At 44.5% G+C, this 27363-nt stretch overlaps 2 protein-coding genes across 7 annotated transcripts; both read left to right on the plus strand.

Moving 5' to 3' along the window:
- Positions 1–1780: 1780 nt before the first annotated feature.
- On the plus strand, positions 1781–14313 carry LOC27207059. Of its 2 annotated transcripts, XM_016182809.3 has the most exons (5): positions 1781–2025; positions 2579–2674; positions 4214–4779; positions 9293–9703; positions 9771–14313. In XM_016182809.3, exons 2-5 carry the CDS (start codon positions 2599–2601, stop codon positions 12915–12917), a joined length of 4200 nt encoding a protein of 1399 aa, XP_016036359.1. In that variant the 5' UTR covers positions 1781–2025; positions 2579–2598; the 3' UTR covers positions 12918–14313. The 2 variants fall into 2 exon arrangements, with proteins under 2 accessions (XP_016036359.1, XP_016036360.1); XM_016182810.3 differs by lacking the exon at positions 2579–2674.
- A 210-nt stretch (positions 14314–14523) lies between these two features.
- On the plus strand, positions 14524–27316 carry LOC6729695 (neurofibromin). Of its 5 annotated transcripts, none has more exons than XM_039294430.2 (18): positions 14524–14912; positions 15156–15299; positions 15407–15791; positions 15847–15988; positions 16045–16638; positions 16701–17022; positions 17079–17631; positions 17686–18223; positions 18279–19870; positions 19927–20533; positions 20593–22948; positions 23007–23261; positions 23323–23418; positions 23970–24059; positions 24380–24582; positions 24643–24829; positions 24895–25060; positions 25237–27316. In XM_039294430.2, the coding sequence occupies exons 1-18, from the start codon at positions 14856–14858 to the stop codon at positions 25356–25358; spliced, it is 8409 nt and encodes a 2802-aa protein (XP_039150364.1). In that variant the 5' UTR covers positions 14524–14855; the 3' UTR covers positions 25359–27316. The 5 variants fall into 5 exon arrangements, with proteins under 5 accessions (XP_039150364.1, XP_016036361.2, XP_039150365.1 ...); XM_016177562.3 differs by having other exon boundaries at positions 26143–27316; XM_039294431.2 differs by having other exon boundaries at positions 26314–27316.
- Positions 27317–27363: the final 47 nt, after the last annotated feature.

The raw sequence follows: 27363 nt of genomic DNA on the forward strand, positions 1-27363 counted from the left end.
TTATTTATATATCTGTCTGTACACATATATTATGCTGCGGGATGTGTTTCTATCTCTACAATACAAATATCAAGTCGAAACTCAACGCGTCACCGGCTGTGACGTCTTGGCCCACGCTAAAGATAGCCCAAAACAATCATAAAAGTCGCTTCCACTTCTAAACTTCCAAGTTAAGTTCAATCTGGCAAAAGAAAAGTTTTTCCTTTGTCGAAACATTCTGCGTAACAACCATTCCTTGCACACCAACTGGTGAATCATTCAGCTGCGTTTCCATCGGTGTGACGACATCAACCCATCTACCGGTAAAAATCAGACATTTCGAGTTAAAGTTCGACACTGAGAGAAAATCTGTATACCAAAAGCCTCTTAAACGAATAAAAAAATTGTAAATCAAAAATATCCCATGAGTGATCCAGTAAGTGAAGTCATTTGCATTTTTTGAAACATGTGTTGTAATAAATATTTATTACTTTAAAAAGCTCAAAAGCAGTTAGAGGTGCTTACAATATTTTTTCAAGTATAGGAGAACATTGTTTAAGAATGCGTATCTACTCTGGCATGTCGCCAAATGTGCGCCACGTCCTGCGAGTCGCCTGCCATTTGCCTATATTAGTCATGCGGCCCAAAAAAAGACATGTGACGCCCGAGATACGAGCGCCACCCACTCCCAGGAAGCCAGGAAGAACCCACTTTCCCTCTCACAAGCTTTTACTATGCGGAGACGTCAGAGGATGGCGCTACTTTACAACTACACCGACATAGGCGGGAGTTTTCCACCCCCTCGCCGACGTACTTGGCAATTTTCCACGCGACTCACAGATAGCGGTAAAGCCAAAACAAAAAGCTTTTCATTCATCAAAAGTAATCGGGAGCAAGTGAGAAGGATATACGAGAGGAAGAGGGACGCAATCTAGGTTGAGTTTGCGCCATTTGGCAGCTCGTCGAGCTATTTTTCGCCTATTTTGTGGCTGGCTCTTTGCTATTTTCGACACATTTCACTGGCCAACTCGACGAAGCTTCTATTTCTGTGCAGTGGCTTTTCCTCTGCGGTTGTTGCTTTTCCCGTTTTTCACTTTGTGACTTCTTCAATTGCACTTTGGGGTTCATTCATGAAATTTGACAAGCCGACTCGCGTTAACCAAACAAAGACGGGTTTCGAGCTTTTCTTTCTTTTGTCATTTTAATTGCCTTCAGCTGGCTATTTTTGGATAGCCATTGAGCTCGCGATGGGGCTTTGACATTATAAATTATATATATTATGGATTCTGCACAATCTCATTCAAAAATTTATAATTGGTTAGCTGAATTGTAGGTCCATAATGCACAAATAATAATGCGTGACCATTATTTATGAAAAATGCAAATATTTTAATGAATTCTATCAAAAGGCAGATTTTAAAGCAAAGCTTCTTCATATGATAAGCAAGAAAAACTTAAAACTTTACGAAAAGGTTAAAATTAAAAAGTTAAATTGAATATTTAATTAAAAATCAACGCTAGTAATAACATCGAAAATTCATTAGATTTTTCCTATCTAAACAAGTTATATGTTCCATTTCATAGTGAAAGCACTTTTAAAGAACAGCAGTCAAAACTCAAAGACTGGCGAATTCTCCCGCTCCAATTCTCCGCATCACTTTCCCTCTCTGCGAACAGCTGTCAGCTGGTGGCCCCCACTTCGCAAAGCTTTCGTCAAGTTGGGGAAGCTTTTCCAATGCGATCCACAGCAGCAGGAGCGACATCCTTGAACAAACGCATTGGAGTCCAAGGGGCTTTTCACGTTAGTACGCGACGTTGACTCCGAGAGAACGGACACGAGGGCAAACAAACGGCTAACGCAACGGGATAAACGCTGAGACAGGACCTCTCACACACGCGCACTCATACACACACACAAAAGTCCCAACTCGTCTATATATATTGTATATATATACGGTTAAGTGAAGCGCCAAGTGCCAGTGTCCTAGAAATTAAACACAATACGAGAATAAATTCAAATCAAAGGCGATAATGGAAAATTAATTGGTAAGGCCCGCGAATGAAACTAAGTAAAGGAAAAGTGCAAGTGAAAAGTGACAGTAAGAAGCAGAAATTCACACACACACACGAAATCACTCACTCATACACATACGCACGCACACAAAAGAAACGTCATATGCCAGAGGCATTGACAGGAGTCCGTGGAGCCCGCATTTTGTGTATCCTATTTTGTGTGGCAGCGCCAGGAGGAGGAGAGCGTGTCCTTAGCCATAGTGGCCAAGAAAAACAAAAACAAGCACAACACAATCACAATTACACCGTGTAGTTGCCATAATGATAGATTTCAAAAATAAATTGAGCAAATTATCGTAGAGAACGTGCCCCGCTTCGAAAGTCTAAAAATACTCGCGCGTCGCCAAGTTGTCGTGAGTCCAAAGTTCCCTATTCCCATCATCAGGCAAACAACAGCCAATGTGGATGTGGATGTGGTTGTGGATGTCGAAGGGTCTAAAGTGCCGCAACAGACTTTAAATTATGCATGCACATTGATTTTCCGTTGCCGTCGTTATATCCCCATCATCTATATCTATATCACCAGGCCATCGGCTTTGTTGTCGCATGTTATCAGCGGAACTGGCGTCCTCGACGGCTTTGTTGAATGCGAGTTATCAGCGCAGCAACGGCCCCGCAAAAGGTAAGCATCCGCCTGGACCACACGGCGTATGGGTAATGGGAAAGCACTTTATTGATTAGGCCACGGCAGGCACACGAAAACAATGTTAATGAGTGCTCATCATGCTCAACGGAGGCTAAAAATGAAAGGAAAGCTATCTGGGATAAGCTGCATGAGCAGGCATAAGCAGAAAAGGTTTCTTAAACTTGGGGGGATAAGCTAAGGACGCTCTTGAGTATATAATTTAAGTATAATTTGGGTAATGGGCTTTGAGATTACGTTTCTTAATATTTTACTTTTAAAATTCAAAGTATTATTAACCAAAACTTTTAGTTAAATATTTTTAGAAGTGTCGCATGCCCTGCAGCGATGCTGTCTTAGTCTCCTACCAACTAATGAAATCTATGGGAATTTCACAAGAATTTTTTGATTTACTTCGCTGTGTTACCAAGAGCTCAGTTCCTTCTGTCTCTAGATTAAATGTTCACAGGATCATATGACATAGCAATACCCAATACTATGACAGGCTCTCCTTTGGTTCTCTAGTTGCCCTTCCCAAGTCATAAATTCAATCAAAATGTCATAAAATACATTTATAACTCATTTACAGTGGTTATTAACACATACACAGAATGGGCGCCAACTCATTAACGCCCCCAGGACATGAGTTGATACGTGGTCCCAGTTCCCAGTTCCTTTCTCACTCCGAATGCTGCGTCATTGTTGGCACTACAACTGCTTTTAATCTGATTTCAATTATAATTCCATTTTACTGCACTAATGTCGTTTGGCGCCCACTGCCGGCTGCTGTGGCTCCCTGTGAATGGCCTCGAGCCACCCACTATCCACATTCAGTTGCCACCACCCACCTGATAAAGCCCATCAGGAGCGCGACCCACTCGGTGTAATTTCCCCTTTGTGCAACAGCATTTTAACGCAATTTATGGGGTCTGACAATGGGCAGTTCCTTGCGCCGATGGCGTTAAAATTTCCATTCGAAGTGCCACCGGAAGTATGGTTATAAAATGTCAACAACAATGCTAACCCAAAACAGTTGCCACACATCCGGTATGCAACTCGCCCGTGTCTGTGTGGGTTTTGCTGACGTTTTTCTAACGATTTTTACGGCTTGATGTCATGCACCGCCGTCCACCTTCGTTTTTCGCAAAATTTCCAACGGCATGCAACAAGGAGTCGGGCTGTAATTGACTTTATGGTCTGCATTCAACCAGGCAATTGGCTTTATTATACAAATTGTTTGGCGGATTATAAATTACACTGCAGTTTGCATATCGAAGTAGGTAAGAGGGACATTTCCTAGAAATCGAAACAAGCGTCCTGAAATAGTTTTTCATGGAAGCAGCTAGCTAGGAAGTCCTAAAGGAATTTGCTTGCATTTCGGTATCTACATACTTTATTAGTGGGAAAATGTACATTTTCATTAGTTCGTTTTTCTTCATTCCAAACCCATTATCTGTTGAAATGGGTTTGTTAGGCGTCATGTTCTTGACACGAAATCCAGTCACTAACATCTGCCTTTTATACTTACATGCCTTGCAGATGAAGTTTGCCCCTCGACAATATATGACAAGTGCCACACAACAACAGGAGCAGCAGCACCAGCAGCAGCAACAATGACCAAGCAATTGACAACGGCAACTGCAACAAATGCGGCATCCAGCATAGGGCAAGCGGGTGATTTGGCCCCCACAGTTATATCCCCAACCGCGCCAGCCACACTAGCGACGGGCGGATCGGGCGGAGCAGGAGGAAACGGAGGGTGCTCCGGAGCAGGTGGAACCGTTTCACCTGTCAGCGAGGCAACAAAGACTGCGCCACCACCACAACCCGTTGAGGAGAAGCCCTCGAGTAGCGATGCCAGTGGCAGATCGGCGGCTCTGGAGCGTGCCTATGTGCACGATGTATACGAGCACTGTGAGGAGCCAACGGGTCCCGTCCGACCACGTATGGCCCACTTCCTCAGCGGGCTCGATCCCGGCTCCGTGGTCTGCGACGTCGGCTGCGGCAGTGGGAGGTACCTCACCCAGTGCAATCCGGCCATCTGCACCATTGGCGTGGAGCGATGCTACCGCCTGAGCAAAGTAGCCCACGAAAAGGGCGGCGAGGTGAGTTCTTTATTATAGAAATCTGCTCATAATATCATTCCACATACCAATTTAGAAAAAAATCTTTGTGTTTTGTGATAAGTAACTATTCTTTATATAAACCGAGGGCATCTAGGAGCTTTAGGATTGCAAGGCCTTCGGGGTGGCTTATACCAATCTTTAATGGGTCCCCATGACCATCTCAGAGGCGGTTGAGGTTCAGTGGTCGCAAAAGTCGGAAGTAGAAAATATGAAATTCCAAAATTTGCATTCATATTAAAATAATGTAAATCTTTCCAGCAAAGTGCGTTTTTATACCACTTTTTAATGGAACTAATAGCATTAGCGGTACTTTAAAATCTGTATAATTACCTTCACAATTTCTTTTAAAGATATAATATACCGGAGATATGACTAAGCTATTCTACTCCTATTCCATTTTTAGGTTGAAAGTAGCAACATTCTTTAAAAGTTTCTCTTAACTTAATTCATTAATTTGGTTTTGTAAGGACTGAAATATTTCTCATAAAGTTTCCAAGTATGTGCTTGATTAACTGAATTCGCAAAATGAGCACCCCATAAACTCATCAAGTTTGTGTGCAATCTAATTGCAGCCTGCTGCTAATTGCATGTGTTTGGTGTGGTCGTGTTCTCCTTGAAGTTCCGTTCTCTTGGCCATAGAATTGACCCATTTTCCATTTTCCCCTCAACCAGCAAAAGGGGAAGTGAGAGGGCCAGGAGTGTAAAACATTCGCTAGATTCAAATGCCGGCTGCTCCACTTAACTTGGCCATTAGCAGAACGCATAAATTATGCTTATCATTGGGTATTATATGCACATGTTCCGTTCGCCTGCTGCATTGGGAGTTTTTAGTGCCTCATAATTGCAATGGTCCACAACGGTGCCGTAAAACGAGTCATTTGGAGGAGCAGTTAACCAGGCGGATACCATAAACTGCACATGGTTGGCAGCCAAAAGGGATGCATAATCGGCAATTGGATTTAATGCACTTCCAGCTGCAGCAGCTTCCGTTTCAATTTAGATCCTAAATGGGCTTAGGATTAATATTTAATGAGTGAATGCATGTTGCATGAGTGAATTATTTACCCGAATCTAATATGCACGCTGAAATGACAACTAATTTGGCTAAATTGTGAAAGTCGCCTGGAGAATTAGAGACTTCCAATGTTGGGTTAATGAAATGTGGATATATTTTTACACCTATAAAATAAAATTATGCTTATGCTGTATGCTGATCCAATCTGTTAGCAATGCCTTATTCTGTATTTTTTCCTTATTAAGGAGCATTTTGAAAGGCTTTTACTATTCTTTGGGACAATTGCGCCAACAATATGTCATGTATTAAGCTCAGAAATTGTAAAGTTTATGGGGTGGAAGAGCACGCCTCGAACTTCTGGGCACAATTAAGTGATACGCTCGGCTATGTCATAATGAACATGAAGTACAGCGCACTTAGTTGCCCCCTCCCCTGAACAATATTCGCTCAACAATGACACAACTCTGCTGCATAGTTTCCCCATTTTCTTTTGTCCCGCTATTGCTGCAGTCGCTCCTGGCAACCCCCAACATTTCCCTTTACAAGGAACAACAATAAATTGCGATCCCCCTTCCTGCGCCGCGTGAAACCGACGCTATAGTGGTATATAGCCAGCTGCCTGAGGTATGCAATGCTTTTTGCCATAATCTATTACTAACGCTGGGCGTTTATTTATGGTGCCATTTGCAGGCGGAAAGCACAGACCGAGTACCATTTCCCAAGAAGAACGGGCTTTTCATTTGCTTTCCACTTCGCCGTAATCGACAACACGCATTCTTCGCATTTAAATTGCTTTCGCGTGGAATTGACAGCAAGGTTGCAGTAGCAGCTGCAGCATTTCGCCCACCGTTTACTTAATTTATTTAATAACGTGCCACATTACCATGACCCGGCGCTGGAGTTGAGGTGCCTCCAATTATTATTGTTCGCCGGCGAGTCCTTGACATTTAGTCCTTGCCACCGCTGATTGCCCACATGTGTTTCTAATCACTGTTGCCCGATAATTTGCATAGCAAAACGAATCCGATCGGAATTTATATCTATTTGCTATTTGCCTAATGTGTTTAAAATACAGCCGACAGCAAATGCACAAAATGCGCACGTGACATGCAAGCGAATGCAAGTTTTGCTGCGGAATTGCCAACTTTATGCAAAACCAATTTAACTTGGTCCGGGCGCACAAAAGTTGCAACTTTCTGATTTCTGCAGCTCGTGCATGGCCTGATTTTCAATAATTTTGTAAAGCAATAAAACCGGAGCAAGTGGAGCAGCCAAAAATCGCACTCCACAGCACGAGACATCATCGTAAATCTCCATCCGCCGCCCCAAAAAAAAAAAAAAAAATGGCGCATACAAATGGGTGAAAGGAAAAGCATTGCCGCAAACATAAAAAGTGAAACTCAATAATGGCAGGTGCAGAGCGCTTGGTTTTTCTGGGCCAGGTGAAACCTGCAATTTTCAGACGGCCCGAGGCTCCGTTCTTTTGCTAAAGCGCCATTTAAATAAGCCGCAAAGAGATACTGCATAAAGGACGAGTATATATACTCATACTATATATTTTCCTTTTCGGCTCACAGCCGCCTGTCTTTTCGTCTTTTGCGCTGCGCTTTGGCCTCATTAGCGTGCAACGTGGCGTATGCGTAACGTGTTTCACTCTCACCTGACACTCCCCTCCGCCCGTCAACATAAATTCCAAAGGCGTCATGTGCCCGACCCGCGTGACACTACACACATCGCATTCACACACACAAAGGCCCTAACCCCCTGTATTTGAAAAATGGCCACTGCTATAAATACGATTTGTATAGCGCACTAGAGAAAAACATTGCAAATAAAGGAAAACTGTCAGCGTGCGCATTCATCGAAAGGAGAAACTAAAGTGCTGGGGATATGTTGTGGGCGGCGGATGCAGCTATGGGGATCAGATGAATGGGACCGCATCAGAATGCATTAAGAGTCATGCTCATAACCGGAAAACAAAGGATTGCTTACCTAAAATGCATGAGATTCCGTTTGTTTGCCTGGGCGTTTCCACCAGGAAAATACAATGATTCACTTCTCATTGTGTATGTGGAGAAAATTTAAGACTGGTTAAATTTTCTAAGAAAAGTTTATAAAAAGTTGCTGAATGGAAAGCCATTATCTTAAGTTTTACCAAACTATTTAGCTCTTGAAGTATACTATAATATTTTCTGCCATTGAAATGCAATTCCAAGACCCCAATTCCTATGCTCAATGCCCACCCAAAGCTCAGAGGCCGAAAAACACTTATGTTAATTGATATTTGCGAAAGACTTCGAGCTTGTAATGGCTCAGTCTGAGTTCCTAGCCACCTGGCAGCAGCACCTGAAGCGGAAAACTCTGGGCAAAGTGTAAGGCTATGCGGGTCAAGGATTTTTATTTCTGCAGGAGAACACACCCACATCCATGGCAAGTGCAAATACACACAGAAATTTGCGATAACAGTTGAGCAGGAAGCGGAAATACAAGATTGCAGCAAATAAGATGGCTTTTTATCGAAAAAAAAAGACTGAGCATAATACGTATGTAGCTTTTTCCAATATTTAATCTAGTATTTGCTCAGGCAATGTAACATTGATTCCGCAAACGAGGATTGAGAGCAATGAAATTTCCAAGGAAATTGTGAATTTATATTGGCTGCAAATTGCATTTCCTGGAACAGCTTGAATCGATATTAAATTTCTCCATTGACGCGTTTAGCAGTTTGTCACCCGATATTTTATTGAACGAACGAAATACACCTTTGTTTGCTTAACTCCCCTTCATCCCAATGATGGTAATTGACACCATCAGTTCTGGCCATGACACGAAAATGAATATAAATGGCATGGATATGCCCGAACGTGCACCGGTTTTGGCCACATTGTGTTAGGTCAGTTTGTAAAAAAAAGTATTCAACTTACGACGAACAGGACCATTCCCCCAGCGTACGTTTGAATGACAAATGGTCGAAGCCAACTTCCAATCAGCCGGCCACACAGATAACTTTGTTTTTCCAGCGAGGAAAAGTTACTAATTGCCAAATGATGTAGCCAACCGAAAGGGATACTGCTTGTGGATTATTCAATCAGGCTGCATCGCTTTGAAATGGAAATTTTCTATCCTGAATGCTCAACTTTTCTCAAAGGCGATTGATGGTCCTGTCCGTGGCTTGAAATTGCATCATCTCCTCTTGCTTACTGCAGCTTACACTATTTCAATAGCATACTTTTTGCGGGCAGCACCCGTGGGAGGTTTCTGGCAAGGACTCGATTTCAGCGACAAGAGCACGATGTCGGCAGCTCTGACCCCACAAAGAGACTCCTGCGAGGACTTATCATTAAGTCCGCAAAATCAATCAAATTATTAAAACCATGAGAAAACTAAATACGGCAATAATGCTAATATCAATAATTAACTAGAAATTCAATGAATAATGTGCGTTAATGAAAACCTCTTTATTGTTATGTTTTCCAGGTGGCACTGTGCGACAATCTGGAACTGCCTTTCCGGGACGACAGTTTCGATGCGGTGCTGTCGCTGGCGGTGGTGCACCACTTTGCCACCACAGAGCGACGTGTCCAGGCACTCAGGGAATTGGCTAGGATCCTTAGGATCGGTGGTCGGGTTGTGATCACCGTGTGGGCGCTGGAACAACGACATCGGCGCTTCGAGTCGCAGGATGTGCTGATACCCTGGCAGCCACCAAAGAATCGAAACTACTCCTACTCGGATGAGGAGGACGACGACAATTTCCAGCCGCCTTACCATGCCTACACCGAGGACTCTACGAATTCCAGTCGATCAGCCGGAGATGGCGATAGCTCCAGCCTTAGTTCGTCTTCGCCGGGAGAATCCTGCTACAGCTTTGTTCGCCGGGCCATTCAGGTAAAGCAAAATCTCCGTCTCTTCTAATTGATCATTTAGTAATTATTATTATGTTCTTAAACCATAGAAACTAGCCCGTGGACGCCGGCATGCGTGGTTCATGGACTCGTGGTCGTCAAAGGACACCAAGAACGACAGCAGCTTGGACTACGAAGATGCCAAGGATCTGCCCATCGAGCTGCGTCGCCTAGAGGACTTTGAGGACTTCCCCGATCCGCCACTATCAGCCGGCCTCAAATCCCGCAGCTTGGGTAGCATTCTGCAGCCACCACCCCGCCAGATTGTCCGCTCGCGCTCTAGTGTTCCCAGTCTGGGTGGTCCTCTGATTCCTGGTGAATCAAAGGCCAGTGCAGCGGCGCTGCTACTCAATACTCCGGAGAGCCAGCAGCTTCAGCTGCAACTCCAGCTGAATGGAAGGCATTCACCCACCACCACGGCAAGTGCTGGGAATACGTTGAGCAGAAGACCAAAGCTCATCAAGCAAAAGCAGTCCTTGTGCGATGATGACGCCGCTACACCACCCGCCCCCGAATCCTTTCAGGTGGTAAGCAGCCTGAATAGCTCCAATGGCGTGGTAAGCAGCAGTTTGTACACAAAGAGTGGCTGCTATGCTGGGAATTTCCATCAGCATGCCTCAGCGACGGCCACGCCTCCTTCGGGTGATTCTGGTGAAGGAGGAGTCACTGGCGGACCCACTGGTGGGCCGACGTTCCTGCGCAAACAGAGTTCCCTGAACGAGGATCTCATGGCCTGCAATCGGTTGAGAGAAAAGGAAAGGGTGCGCAAGCGCATTCAAAAGCAAACTTCGCTGAATGAAGCATTCCTCTGCAGATCAGCTCTGTTCTCCAAAAGATTACAAGTAATCCGTGAGGGTTTCACCACCAAAATCAAGAGCTCGACTGGCAGCCTGGAAAGGGTGACCAAGACGGGCATAAGTAAGCTGATCCAAAACATCAAGAGTGGACCGCAGGCGCAGCCGAATCCCGTCCAGAACCCCGCTCAACTGGACAAAAATGCCACGCTGAATAATAACAATAAGCAGGGAGTGGCGGCGACGGCTCATCAACACCACCATCACCACCACCATCCTGTTCATCATCTGTCCCACTTGATTCTGCCTGCATCCTCGACATCGGGACCTGTGACGTACTGCAGCAGTGTGGAGTGCACCATGGGCAATCTCTGTCACTGCAGCCAGTACCAGCAAGAGTGTCCCGCCTGTGCGGATGGCGCTCAGGGTGACAAGGCTAGAAGGCATTCCCGGGAATCCGGTTCGGACTCCTCCAAGGACAGCAGCCTGCAATCGGACACTAGTATTGAGTCCGAGGACAGCTTCGCTTCGGTCATATTCATACCCAAGCCGGAGCAGCACCAGCAGCAGTTGAACTACCAGCAGCAGCACCAGAACTCTAACTCCAGCTCGAGCAACTCATCCTCCAGCAATGGACAAAGGGCACAAGGAGCCGCTGGTCGAGATCAGGGGATGAATCCCGGCTCCCGATTGCCGCCTACTCACTCAGTTCCAACGTCGCCGCTCATCATGCCCTGCCCTCCCACACCGGCTCATTCCCCGGCTGCCATCCAGGGCACGGTGACTTCTCCGCCTCAATCCACATCGGCCGTTTCCGCCGCCATGGCCATCTTGACGCCACCCTCGAAACCCGCCCGTTTCAGCTTCGATGAGGCCCACATCAAGCTGCAAAAGGAACAGCACGTAGATCTGCAAAAGGAGCTACCCAAGGAGAAAAAGGAGCCGTTGAAGGAGCTGCCAAAGGAACCACTGAAGGAATCGCCACCGGTGCGTAGGATCACCCGCCAGGCCATCAGAGATCTGCCACCCATTCCGAAATTCCGGAAACAGCAATCTCTGCAGCTGCAACGACAGAGCTTTCCCATCGTTAGGAGAGCGTCGGGATCGGGCGTGTCCACTTCAGCATCCACCACATCGCTGGCCACCAAGCTGCTCTCCTTGGAGCTCTTTAATCCGGCCACCGATGATCTGGACAGCGATTCCAGTGAGCCCTCCTCCCCCGATTCCATAGACAGTGTTATAAGTGCACCAAGATCGGCCAAAGTGCCCTCGGGAAGTGAGGAAGGAGAAGCCGCCTCCGCGAACTCCAATTCGGCCTCGCAGGACGAAGGAGAGCCCAGCTTGGCGCAGATCATCAGTCTGCAGCAGGAGCAGTACCATAAAGGGGAGCTTCAGATCAATACTTCCCGCTCCCAGGCCGAAGATGATATAATCCTGAATGCAGACAGTGCTCCTCTGCTCCCCGAAAAGAGGGAGGCCGCTCAGAAGCAGGATTGTGCGGAATTCGCGGAGCAGCTAAGTGCCCAACTGCAGCGGGAACTGGATGACAAGACCAATCGAACTGAGTGCCGGTATCTGGATGGGATCGGAATGGGAGATCTATCCGAGATCTTGGGTGGCGGTAAGAAGCGCTCTAATGGTGATCTGAGTGCTTTCCGGGATGAGCTCAGGGAACGTCGCTTGATGCTTGCTAACCTCTCCACGCAGCCAAGTCTGCAACAATCCCCGGTGAGCTCATCCACCTCATCACTATCCTCCCAAACCCGCAGCTTCACCATCCAGGAAGAGGATGGTGAGGAAGAGGAGGAGGAGGAGAACGAATCCAGCTACTCACTAGGCGTTTATGAGCACTGCAAGATCTCCAAGTTCAACTACAAGAGGAATCGACACTATCAGCTGAATCCGGAGACAGCCTACCTGCTGCAGGACGATGGGGATAGTGATGTGCGCGAGGATGAGGACGATGTCATTCCAGAGGAGGAAGAGCAGGAGGAACAGGATGAGGATGCAGAGGCAGAGGCTCTGGAGGCCCGAGGTGGTGATCAGTTGGGCGAAGGCATGTCGGACTATGGCCAGCGCAGGCGCAACATGGCTGCCCTGAAGGTCCAACCACCGACGACCCAGCAGCAGCAGCAACCTCAGAAGGAGCCAAGCCAGGCACCGAATCTCCAGCAGCGGCCCTCCAACGATTCCCTGGAGCACTCGAACAGCTCCACCAACTCCCTGGACAGTCCCTCCCAGGGCGGAGCCAGCACTCACCACCGCTACTACCATGTGTTCCGCGAGGGCGAGCTGGACGCACTGATCAACCACCATGTGGCCAGCCTGCATATCGTTAGCTCCTACTACGAGCGGGCCAGCTGGTGCGTGGTAGCCGAGAAGGTTCAGGTGTGGACCATCTAAGCACCCAACTCTCGAACGGGGATTCAAAACGAAACTTAAGTTTATTTGCTATTACTGGGACCGAAGCATGTATACCAAATATTTAAAGATACTTTACTTTGAGTTACATTTTTTTATACGAATCAAATATATTTTAAGTTGCACTTGAATATCTTTTTAGGACATTCGAAATCCAATTAGCTTTTTTGATTTTTTCGAGGCGTAGTTGACCCGTTTGAATCCCTGCTCTTAAACAAATGCCCATTTCCTAGCTGTAGTCTCTGATCTGATGCCCCCAAAGGAATTGTTAAATTTAGTCTATTACTCTAGTCGGCTGGCGATGCGGGGCGGGGAAGGCCCGTCCTGCTACCCAGCACTAATTTATTGTTAGCAGGCCTGCTCAAGGACGCGAACGCAGGATTGCACTGCATTGAAATACAATTTCAAAGGAAAACGTAGCTCTAAGAACGAAACCAATCGAATCGAAACAACGCAAGCTAAATACAAATCTTACTAGTTATACGAACATATTCTATTTACAACGATCATCTGTTTGTATCTTGCGCTATCTGCAGACTAAGTTTCAAGCACTTTATTGCTATAATTTCGAAGCGAATAATCATCAAACGTCCATTGCAGCCAACATATACCACTTATACAAGAGAAAATCAAGATACCAGTTAAGCAGCTAGAAAAAAGAAATATAGCAACTACATGCATGTGTACACTCCTTAAAACTGCAAAGTTAATAGAACTCTCTAAAAATATCAATAACTGCATTTAAATCTACGAGAGAACCGTACATATATCGAATGCAAAGTAAAATCAAAAGTATATACACTAAACAGTTTAAGAAGCTCTTTCCGCAAGCTCACAATTTTCCACATATATATATTTTTCACCTTTTTAAAGCACTTTTTATTTACTTTACTTGATTGGATAAAGTACCCAACTCACTTCCCAAAAACGGCCAATAAGACGATTGTAACATAAGCCTATGCCTAAACTTAAATTTTTGTCAGCTTAAGAAGGGTTATTTGAAAAATAACGCAAACATTTTCAATAAAACCAAATATATACATATATATACCTATACGCGACTGTACATGTGTTTTTTAGCTAGCTAAACTAACTTTATACCGTAAAATAATAGAACAATTGAATAAATATTAACTAACGTTGGACGCAACACTAAATTACAACAGATAGAACTCGATTTGAACCTATTACTGCTCGAAATGCTGAAACATTATAAACATTAAGTATTGCTGGAAAATATGTATAATTTGCACAGAGCCAAAAAGGCACACTCAAACGGAATAAACACAAAACCCAAGCTACAAAACCATCTGAAATATTTAATATTGATAATTTGTAATGCATTAACAACAACATTAAATAAACTAATAATACTTACCGAACTGAATCTGTGTTTTTCAAATTAATTGAATATTTATTTGGGAGAATTAAACAATAAAAATAAAATATCCAATGAGATATAAAAAAATTAAAGTCAATTTTGTTTGAATTTTTAAACGCGCGCATTTACTTAGGGTTTATGGTCACCCTAAGGAATTCAGTTGGGAGATGCCATCACTATTTGAAAATAGGCGATATATCGATAGGCTGTAATTGTTATCACTTATAAAAGCGTTTTGGTATTGTGGAAGAAATGGAAGGCGGTACACACACAATATAAACATCCAAATAACAGCCTGTAAGCCCTTAGAAAATTCCCATAAAAAAAGAAACAGTGCCAGTTTTGCGAAGCCAAACCATCCAAATTGCTTGAGAAAGAGGAAAGAGGAACGTCTCAGGAACTGAAAAAAACACCAAGGATTACGAACAAAGATGCCACTCAACCAATTGCCACTCCCCCAGCTCAACGAAAAGCTGCCCCATTTAGTTGCTGAAATGCAGTAAAAAACGCATAAACAACTGTTAAAACACCACAACAAGATGACCCAGAAGCCAGGCGAGTGGGCCAGCGCCCTTTTGGCCCGTTTCGAGGATCAGGCAAGTGTTTTCCAATGGCTTTTCCGCAGTTGCGTTTTCGCAGGCGAAAAAATGTACCTGCTGCTCTGCCTCTTCCTCCCCCACACATGCTCACTGCGACCTTGCGAGTGTGCGTGCCTCACCCGCTCTGTCTGTGTGAGCTCTCAATCAAATGCGTGGGAGAGCGAGATAGCAACAATAACAAAAACACCGGTTCCCGCATGAATGAAGTGGAATTGAGCAATCAATGGTTTACTTTTTCAGCTGCCAAACAGAATCGGCGCCTATGGCACGCAGGCCAGGATGAGCCAGGACCAACTGGTGGCCTGTCTGATCCACATATCGCGGTACCGCTTTTCCCTGGTCATATCCGGTCTTACCAAGATGCTGCAAAGGGTCAATGAGGCGGTAAGTACTCCGAAATATGGAGCATTCTCCATTCTTAACCCTTAAAATATGCTGCCTACTTTATTGGGCTAGGAGATTAAATTACTTAAATAAAAACTTCATTGCAGGCACTTCAAAATCGACATGAGCCAGAGCGTTGCTACTTCGAGTCGCTGGTCATCATACTGACCACTTTGGAACGATGTCTGACCAACCAGACCAAGGACACAGCACGCTTCGAGGAGGCCATGAATGTGAAGCTACTGCTGCGCGAAATCTCCCAGTTTGTCGACGTCCAGAGCGACAGCAATCCGAATGCCGCCCAGCTCAAGGCCCTGGCATCCAAGGTGCTCTTTGCCCTGTCCCAGAATCACTTCTCTGCGGTGTTCAATCGCATATCGGCCAGGATTCAAGAGCTGACATCCTGTTCCGAGGAAAACCCGGATTACAACGACATAGAATTAATTCAACACATCGATATGGATATGATAAAGCTAACCAAGCTGCTGCAAGGTAAACAAACTATTTAAATATTTAGGAAAGGTTAAACCACGTTTTACATTTCCAGAAACCATCACAAAGTTTCGATCGAAGCGGGCTCCACCTTTGATCTTGCTTTACTCGCTGGAGAAGGCTATTTGGAACTGGATCGAGTACCATCCACAAGAGTTCCAAGACTTGCAACGAGGCACCAATCGAGATATATCTACGTAAGAGGAATAACAAGCGTTTTTAAAGTCACATTAACTGATCCTGTTTTGTTTAGCTGCTGGGAACCTCTGATGGACTTTGTAGAGTACTTTAAAACCGAAAACAAGAAGAGCAAGACTCTTGTGTGGCCGCTTCAAATGCTCTTGCTGATATTGAATCCCTCTTGCCTAGAAGCTGTCGTCAACGAACTTCAGCAGTCGGAGAAAGAGAAGGAAAAGGACAAGGAAAAGGTTGCTTCGAAATCAGCGCAATCCACATCTCGGGACAAGGACTTCTCGGCCAAACAGTTCATTGAGAGCATCAAGAGAGGCTTGGGCCAGCACTCACCATCAAAACAGGTGACCGAATCTGCGGCAATTGCCTGTGTAAAGCTGTGCAAAGCATCCACCTACATCAACAACACCGACTCCAATAATGTGGTCTTCAAGTTGGTGCAATTCTTTATCAACGATCTCAAGGCACTGCTCTTCAATCCAGCCAAGCCCTTTTCGCGCGGTCAGGGGTACAACTTCGCTGATATCGAGCTGATGATTGACTGCTGGGTGTCTTGTTTCCGGATTAATCCTCACAACATCGAGGCTCTAAAGGTTTGCCTAAATTTGTCCTCGCCGCAGGCTTACCATTTTGTAATTGTGTGCTCTCTGCTAAGGTTGGTTCATTTGGGTAGTTCTCTAAATCTCTTGACTTATCCATATATACTTCCCAATATAGGTTGGCTCACATATACGTCGACTTCCGTTTGCAGAACAAGAACCCCTTCCGAATAGTAAACCAACCGAGATTGTCTTGGTGGCCACAGACGGATGTGGTTCACTATCGTTCTGCTGAGCTACGAGCTTTGTTTACGGATACGCTCAACAAGGCCACCCAGGGTTATATAGCCCATACGCCACTACGCTACATAACCTCCCTGACGCTCAAATCTAAAGATACCCAGAAAGGTTTAACCCGCGCTGAAGAGGGTCCCGCCCACAAAATGCTATTACTGCTACTCGTACGGCTAATTCATGCAGATCCCACGCTTTTGTTGAATGTAAGTTATTTGATAATTTGAATACTCTCATATTAAACAATTGTTCTGTATTCTAGACCCAAGGAAAAGTGGCACATGAAGTGCAGAGCTCCACATTGGAGCTGATCAACGGCTTAGTAAGTTTGGTGCATCAAACTACCATGCCTGATGTGGCACAAGAGGCTATGGAGGCGCTGCTTGCTTTGCACGCCCCGGAGAAAATAGAGGTTTGGAATCCAGAGGCTCCGATCAATACGTTCTGGGACGTTAGCTCCCAGGTGCTGTTTTCAATCTCGCAAAAGCTCATCCAACACCAAATTGCCAATTACACTGATGTCTTAAAGTGGCTACGCGAGATCCTCATCTGTCGGAATACGTTCCTTCAGCGACACAAGGATTATGCACATGTGGGAAGTCAGATTGCCATCTGCAAGCAGGCTCACATTAAGATGGAAGTCGTTTTCTTCATGTACCTGTGGAGTGTCGATTTAGATGCGGTGCTGACATCGCTATCGTGTTTTGGACTACTGTGCGAGGAGGCTGAGATTTGCTGCAGTTCCGATGAATTGACAGTGGGATTTATTATGCCGAATTACCACATTTACCAGGAGCTGGCTCAGTTGTCCACATGTGAGTTTGGTAAATTCATCATACATGTTTTTATTAATAATATTTTCGTTTTAGCTGCAACGGACTCTCGCATTTGCTTCTTTGACAACACCCACGGCAATGTGCTGAGCCGCCTTACACTTCAAAAACGCATAATGACCCTATTGCGCAAGATCGAGCACTGTGTCCATGGTGTTCAGCCCGCCTGGGAGGAAACGTTCCGCAACTGGGAAGTATCCAGCAAGGTTTTGCAAACGTACCCCAAATGTAAGGGAGAAGATGGCCAAGCAGAGGTTTTCCATCGTGGCATGGGCAAGCGACGAGCGAGCCACCAAAGCTCAGAGCACGATTTGGAAGAACAAATCAACGAATGGGCCAATATGACTTGGTTCCTTTTAGCCTTGGGTGGTGTTTGCCTTCACAAACGCAGCAGCAGTCGTCAAATGCTGCTCCAGCAATCACAAAACAATACTTCTTTGGGATCACTTGCTCAAAACTCTCTTTACTCAAGCTCCACGAGTTCTGGACATGGCTCTCTGCATCCTAGCACGGTTTCACTATCCACCCTTCCCCCAGCACCGCCACAAGATGTCAGCTATTGTCCTGTAACACAGTAAGATATTATTTATTTTAACATGTCAACTATTTAACCCGTAACTTCAATTTAGATTCGTGGGTCAACTATTGCGCCTGTTAGTTTGCAGCAACGAAAAAATTGGCCTTAATATTCAGAAAAATGTGAAGGAACTGGTGGGCGAGGAGATGTCCACCCAACTGTATCCTATACTCTTCGACCAGGTTAGAGCCATAGTGGAGAAGTTCTTCGATCAGCAAGGTCAGGTGAACGTCAATGTGACCGACATCAACACGCAGTTTATCGAGCACACCATCTACATAATGAAATCGATTCTGGATCCCAAAGCTAACAAGGATCCCAACAACGATCAACCCTCGCCATCGGAACATTTAGGTGTTACAAGCATCGAAGGCATGATGCTAGGAATAGTGCGCTACGTTCGCCACCTCGATATGACTGTTTATGCCATTCGAATCAAGACAAAATTGTGTCAGCTTGTGGAGGTGATGATGAAGCGACGCGACGACCTCGCCTTTCGCCAGGAGATGAAGTTCCGAAACAAACTGGTTGAATACTTGACCGACTGGGTGATGGGCACCTCGCATCAGATTGCACCGCCCAGCTCGGCGGATGCCGCTATTCTTACCAACACATCCCTCATCTTTCGCGATCTAGACCAAGCCTGCATGGAGGCAGTGGCAGCCCTGCTTCGGGGCCTTCCCCTTCAGCCTGAGGAATCGGATCGAGGGGATTTGATGGATGCAAAGAGTGCGCTCTTTTTGAAGTACTTTACCCTATTTATGAACCTGTTGAATGATTGCATCGATAGCTCTGAGGCGGAAAAGGAAATGAATAATACCCCACTATTGCCTCCGCGCCCTCGAATGGCAGCTGGAAAACTGACCGCTCTGCGAAATGCCACTATCCTAGCCATGTCCAATTTGCTGGGTGCCAACATTGACTCTGGCTTGATGCACTCCATCGATTTGGGCTATAATCCAGATTTGCAAACCCGTGCCGCTTTCATGGAGGTGCTCACTCAAATCCTGCAACAAGGCACCGAATTTGATACCTTGGCTGAAACTGTTTTAGCTGATCGATTTGAGCAACTAGTCCAATTAGTTACAATGATCAGCGACAAAGGAGAACTACCCATAGCAATGGCTCTGGCTAATGTTGTCACAACATCCCAAATGGACGAGTTGGCTAGGGTTCTGGTCACCCTATTCGACGCCAAACACCTGTTGTCGCCACTCCTATGGAATATGTTTTACCGCGAGGTTGAGGTCTCAGACTGCATGCAGACACTTTTCCGTGGCAATTCTCTGGGCAGCAAAATCATGGCCTTTTGCTTTAAGATATACGGCGCGAGCTATCTTCAAATGCTACTAGAGCCCCTTATTCGTCCACTTCTGGATGAGGAAGAGGAGACCTGTTTTGAGGTGGATCCAGCTCGTCTGGATCCAACAGAAGACATTGAGCAGCACAGAAACAACTTGATTGCCCTAACACAGAAGGTGTTTGACGCTATTATCAACTCGTCGGATCGCTTTCCTCCGCAGCTGAGATCCATGTGCCATTGCCTTTACCAAGTGCTAAGCAAACGCTTCCCAAATCTGCTTCAAAACAATATTGGTGCCGTGGGCACAGTCATCTTTTTGCGGTTCATCAATCCCGCCATAGGTAAGATTATAGAAAAATTCTAGAATGCCTCTTATTAATATACGCTTTGTTTTCAGTTTCCCCACAGGAATTGGGAATCGTTGACAAACAGGTGCACAGCTCGGCCAAACGAGGTCTTATGCTTATGTCCAAGATCCTTCAAAACATTGCTAACCACGTGGAGTTCTCCAAGGAGCAGCACATGTTGTGCTTCAATGATTTTCTGCGAGATCACTTTGAAGCTGGACGGCGGTTCTTCATACAGATTGCATCAGACTGCGAGACCGTCGATCAGACCTCGCACAGCATGAGTTTTATTTCAGATGCGAATGTACTTGCGCTGCATCGCTTGCTGTGGACGCATCAGGAGAAGATAGGCGACTATCTGTCCAGCAGTCGAGACCACAAGGCAGTTGGAAGGCGGCCCTTCGACAAGATGGCTACTTTGCTAGCTTACTTGGGTCCTCCGGAGCATAAGCCCGTGGATTCACACATGATGTTCAGCTCGTATGCACGCTGGAGCTCCATTGACATGTCATCGACCAACTTCGAGGAGATTATGGTCAAGCACCAAATGCACGAGAAGGAGGAGTTCAAGACCCTTAAATCTATGAACATATTCTACCAGGCCGGAACGAGCAAATCTGGCTATCCTGTCTTTTACTACATAGCAAGAAGATACAAGTAAGTGAATCGCATTTTATAGCTATTTAACTTAGTAACTAACTCTATATTGTTTTCAGGATTGGAGAAACGAATGGAGATTTACTGATATACCACGTCATACTCACGTTGAAACCCTTCTGCCACTCGCCCTTCGAGGTGGTCATCGATTTTACGCACACCTGTTCAGATAATCGGTTCCGTACCGAGTTTCTGCAGAAGTGGTTTTATGTCCTGCCCACGGTAGCCTATGAAAATGTCCATGCTGTGTACATCTATAACTGTAACTCGTGGGTGCGCGAATATACCAAGTTCCACGATCGCATTCTGGCACCTTTAAAGGGAAATCGCAAACTTCTGTTCCTGGAGTCACCCAACAAACTTACTGATTTCATCGACGCGGAGCAGCAGAAATTGCCTGGAGCAACTCTTTCCTTAGACGAAGATTTAAAGGTATTCAGCAACGCGCTGAAGCTCAGCCATAAAGACACAAAGGTGGCTATCAAAGTGGGTCCCACCGCATTGCAAATAACATCTGCTGAAAAGACAAAGGTCTTGGCTCACTCCGTGCTCCTCAACGATGTATACTACGCCTCCGAAATTGAGGAGGTGTGCTTGGTGGACGATAACCAGTTCACCCTGTCTATAACAAACGAAAGTGGCCAGCTTAGCTTTATTCACAACGATTGCGACAACATTGTTCAAGCCATCATACACATCCGAAATCGATGGGAGCTCAGTCAGCCGGACTCCGTGACGGTTCACCAAAAGATCCGACCAAAAGATGTGCCTGGAACGCTGCTGAACATGGCGCTACTTAATCTGGGATCATGTGACCCCAATCTGAGGACTGCTGCCTACAATTTGCTATGTGCTTTGACCGCTACTTTTGATCTGAAAATTGAGGGTCAGCTGTTGGAGACCCAAGGACTTTGCATACCCTCCAATAATACCATATTTATCAAGTCCGTTAGCGAAAAGCTGGCCACCAATGAACCGCATCTGACTCTGGAATTCCTTGAAGAGTCCATACAGGGCTTCCAGCGCAGCACCATAGAGCTGAAACATTTGTGTTTGGAGTACATGACGCCATGGTTAAAGAACCTGGTCAAATTTTGCAAGTCCAACGATGACTCGAAGAAGCTTAAGGTCTCCCAAATTTTGGACAAGCTCATCAATTTAACCATTGACCAAAAGGAAATGTATCCATCAGTGCAGGCCAAGATCTGGGGATCGATTGGACAGATCCCCGAGCTGATTGACATGGTGTTGGATAACTTTTTGCACAAATCGATCACTTATGGCTTGGGATCACCACAGGTGGAGATTATGGCTGACACGGCAGTGGCTCTCGCTTCAGCGAACGTTCAGCTGGTGTCCAAAAAGGTCATAACGAGGATATGCCGAGTCATGGACAAATCCTGCACAAATCCTACACAATATCTGGAGCAGCACATGATGTGGGACGATATTGCCATTCTTGGTCGATACCTGCTCATGTTGTCGTTCAACAATTGCTTGGATGTGGCCACATCGGTGCCATATCTATTCCACACCATTACGTTTTTGGTATGTTCAGGATCCCTGTCGATGCGAGCCTCTACTCATGGCCTAGTGATCAACATCATCCACTCGCTGTGCACATGCACAAATCCCTCCTTTTCAGAGGAGGCGCAGCGAGTACTTCGACTGTCCCTGGATGAGTTCTCACTGCCCAAGTTCTATCTACTCTTCGGCATCAGCAAGGTCAAGTCGGCAGCAGTTACTGCTTTCCGCTCCAGCTGCCGTCACCCTACAGATAAATGGCTAGGAAATGAAAGAGTTACCCAGCCTCTGCCCGCCGATCGAGAGCGTTTATCCCTACCATCGCTTGAGGTTATCACGGATGCCCTGCTGGAAATCATGGAGGCCTGCATGCGAGATGTTCCGGACTGCGAGTGGCTCAACACCTGGACCTCGTTGGCTCGCAGTTTTGCTTTCTGCTACAATCCAGCACTACAGCCTAGAGCCCTTATAGTTTACGGATGCATCAGCAAAAGTGTTACCGATCACGAGGTCAAGCAGTTACTACGCATCCTGGTTAAAGCCCTCGAATCTTTCAACGATCTCATTCTGATCGAGGCTCTAGTAATGTGCTTAACTCGCATTCAACCACTACTCCGGCCGGAGTCGCCTATTCATCGAGCACTCTTCTGGGTGGCTATTTCGGTGCTGCAGTTGGACGAGATTACCCTGTACGGCGCTGGACTAGCTCTGCTTGAGCAAAATCTACACACGCTCAAGTCACAGGGCTGCTTTGACAAAATGGAGACCATAGCCGAGGTCATGATGAAGACAAGAGAAAAGCTGGAGTGGCATTTTAAGCAACTGGATCACGCCGTGGGTCTCTCCTTCCGCAGCAATTTCCACTTCGCCCTAGTGGGACACTTGATTAAAGTAAGTTTTGAACTACCCATAACCGAACTTCTTAATTTACGGATATCATAATTTACAGGGCTTCCGCCATCCTACACCTACAACCGTCTCACGCACCTCTCGAGTGCTGACGATGCTCTTGGGCATTATAGCTAAGCCCCTCCATCGCGACAAGTTCGAAGTAACACCTGACAGTGTGGCCTATTTGACTGCGCTGGTGGCTGTATCCGAGGAAGTCCGTTCCAGATGTCACGTTAAACATGCCCTTCCCCGCTGGCCAGCCGATCTGAGTAGTAGTGTGGAAAACGGTGAAGCATCCGGCGGAGTGCAAGCTGTTAGTTGATAAAAAAGTGAAATCATACAGGGACCAATGACATATCTGACATTCCTTTTAGATCGGCCTGCCCTTGTCACGCCGTCAAAAAAGTTGGGACATTCTGGATCAGTCCGCCTTGCAGTTTGCCCGCCAACACAAGGTTCCCACTCTTCAGGTGAGCTTATAAGATCTATCAAGCCGAGCCGTAATTCCCACTTGTTCGAAATTTGCTGTGCAAAAGTTGTTATAACCATCTGCTATGGTAACTTTTGGCTATCTATTTGAGTTTATATATTCAAACCTATATATCCTATATATCCCATCTACTATGTAATATCAACTATCTATCGAGATCAGCCGTTGCATAACTAATAATCGTTCAATGATTTTTTCTTTCTCTTTTTATGTTTGATTTGAATATAAAAAAAAAAACGTTACATATAAATCACAATGTATACTCGTTGAAACCATATTTATTCCATAATCTGCCTGCCGAATCTTACATCTAATTGGTGCTTGTAACTCTCATCAATATCGATATTACTATATGTCCTATATGAACTCTAAACATGTAACTGCCACCTGCCACTTCTACTACTACTACGCATGAACATTGTCATTTGATTTACGTTTGATTTGGTTACCGAAACCCGCTAAAACTACAACTCCAACATCAACACTGTGCAAAATCAACAACCACCCCGAACACTAAATTAAACTCCGTAGAACGCGCGAGTTTTGTTCAAAACTCAACGCTCATTCTCGGTGCCGACGACCAAAGATCCGAACAATGCAACCGGCATCGAAGAACGTCAGGTACTGCTCAACAAAACTTATCTCTTAGCTAAGACTAACTAACTACTACCCCACTAAATCAAATATGTTTAAGTTTGCTACTAAAACCCATTCTAAAATGAGGTCATTAATGTTTCGCTGTAATGTCATTTAGTTTGGTTACTCTTGCATGGCACCGAATGAAGGCAGTCAAAACGCCGTTCAGTTCACTCTACCCATTGCCAACATGCACATTTCGTATATATCGTAGATCTTTCATCTTCACTAGTACTTTTTTACCATATCTGTGTGTAACTAAATATCACATCAATTTTATTACAAATCCATATGTATTTGAACAGGAACGCGGTTCGCGTTCGTCGGTGTCCAACGAGTCCAACGTACTGCTCGATCCAGAGGTCTTGCCAGATCTGTCTATTCAAGCCCTGGTACTGACTGTCTTGGCCACTCTGGTCAAGTACTCTTCGGATGAGGGCGAAACGCGCGTTTTGTATCAGTATTTGGCCGAAGGATCGGTGGTCTTTCCAAAGGTGTTTCCAGTCATGTACGTCTATACATTTCTTGCGTCTTTTGACAAATTTGAATATACTGATTGATTTTGTAGCCATTCACTGCTGGACCAAAAGATAAACAATATTTTGTCAGTGTCACACGACCAAGTGGTGCTCAACTCTGTGCAGAACATTATACAGAATATGCTGGCCAGCGAAGATCCTTCCCAGCAGCAGTTGCACTTCCTGCAGAGTTGTGGATTTGGCGGACTCTGGCGATTTGCTGGTCCCTTCACCAAGGTGGGTGCTTAAAAGAGCATACTCCGAAGAATCTAAGATTAATAAGTTAAATCTATTCTTATTAGTACAATATGATGGGTGAGTCATCGGAGCTGTTCGTCAACTGTTTGGAGGCCATGGTTGAGACCTGTTTGCCAGGCGACGAATCCGCGCCGGTGCCACCATCCCCGCGCCCGTACAACCTGAGCTCCAGTCTGAGTAGCCTGACTCTGGGATCACCCACGGATAAAGGTTAGTATCCTGTAGATTTAGCTTTAGCTTTTGCCCAAGCCATACAGTAATGCATTGCTTTAACCTATAGCGTTTATTTTTCAATAGCAAGACCCATTGAATGAACACAGATTTTTACAAACAGTATTTACTCAAACTTAACCTTTTCTTTATATCACACCAATTGCGATATATAGCATTCTCATCGGAATCATTAGATTTTTATGACAATTGCCCAGGCAGCGTCAGCAGCCTGCGACGCGCCTCACACAGCAAATCACGCGCCAAACATCGAATTAACGACAGTCCATCACATTGAACGTTCCACAAGTAAAATACGAAAATATTCAAACTGCAACTTAAGACAAAATAAGAATAGCTGAAAACAATGCAACAAAATAACACCATGATTGGGAAACATATGTATTTCGTAGTTATATAAGCTTTGCCAAATGGAATTATTGTCCCAACACTCCAAGCGATTTCACTTTTGTAATATCGAACACAATATCCAATATGCAAATTGTTAATCTCGAAAAGAAAGTCCAATGAAAATTACACAAAATAATGCACCTAATCCTACACGCATTAGCAAATTGATGTTGAAGATTTGAGAATTATATTGATGATAAATCTGGTACCTTGAAGCATTTACAACATATTTTCGACATAATGTAGGTGAATTGAAAGCACCTTATGTAGCGTAGAGTAGTGTCGTCATAAATATTTGTTGTTCAAAAATTAAAACACACAGTCAAAAAAAAAAAAAAAAACAAATTCACGATAGCTAAATTAAAACAGAGACCCAAAATATATTTCTGATAAATGCATGCCAAGAGTATATAAAACTAATGCAACTTAAAATAGCTGACAACCTTTAGTTATCGGTAGCTGCTAATTTAGCTAAGAACAATTACTAGACACAAAAAATACATCAAGATTTTATATATTTTCATTGACAACTATATTTTATACGAGCCAATAGATAATTGAAGTAAGTCTAAGTAAATTGAATAATCTTCACTGCTTCTTTCCCCAAATTTCCTTTCGCCCCAATTTGTTCTTCCCTCGATATGTTTATGCAAGTTTTGTCTTACTTTCAGCTGCATGAATAACAACTACAAACCCGCGCACTAGACGTACCACACTTATCGCAAAAGTAATGCGTTTCCTAAATCTGTTTAAAAAGTGCTTTTAGAGAACGTGAAAACCCCCACAGAATGTCGTACAAAATCATAGAATATTTATATATATATGTATGTATGTATGTATAGAATGTCCAGAAGCGATGACCACTGAATGCGAAAGGAGGAAATGAACGCGTGAATCGATGTATGAAAACAGAATGTATATAATTGTATGTGTAGAAGGGAGTGGATCGAGGATACTATAGACCACGTAGAAGAAGATATCGAATGGAAATATTTTTAAACGATTACCGATTGTACATTTTAATGTTTGCAACCCACAAATGCAACTAGGCACACCAAGTCCACCAGTTCCTCAAAGGATGACCGCGACCAGGCGAAACGGAGTTAACCATGAAAGCGATTAAAGGCAAAATCAAACAAAACGAATACAAGAACAAGAATAACTTAAAGCTTTAAGAAGACGGCATGTTGCACATGTCGTTTGCATTACTTTGTATTATAGATGAATCTCCCCGCAGCAAATGTATCAGATGGCATTTATTATTTTTTTTTTCGTATTCTATATATATTTTTACTTTTAAACCAAGTTCACCTCTCATTAGTCCTTACTAATTTATTTCATCAGCACATTTTCCAAGAAATTTCCGAAACACCAAAAACTAATCGAGTATAAGCTTAAAACGACCCAGTCCGCTTTAAATATAATTTAGTTTTAAGCACAAACAAAGATTTTAATCGAAATAGAGTTGATAAGCGAAATGAATCGAACCAAAATAAAAACTTACGAACGTTACACATTTGTACCTCTTATTAAACAATAAACGAAGCAAATTAGTCCGTTACACTTACTTTCTAGCACATGGATTTTAAACTGTATTTGGCGTTAACCGCATTAAACAAGAACGTTTTTTTAACTAGATGAGCAAGAATGGAACTGGATTCTATACATTATTATTAATCTAAATGTATATGTGTGTGTTGCTATATGTGTATTAAACGAATATGTATCTTTGTAAATTACAGCCACTTGAAGATATTTATGAAATGTTAATGTCCCAAATTTATCAATGTACAAGAATATCGAACAAATGAATATACTTTCAATTAAAATGTTTATTGAGTATCAGAACGTTTCTTTTATTGGGAAAGATTAAAATTCTGAACGAATCTTAA

The sequence above is a fragment of the Drosophila simulans genome, chromosome 3R (assembly GCF_016746395.2).
Source record: "Drosophila simulans strain w501 chromosome 3R, Prin_Dsim_3.1, whole genome shotgun sequence".
NCBI lineage: Eukaryota > Metazoa > Arthropoda > Insecta > Diptera > Drosophilidae > Drosophila > Drosophila simulans.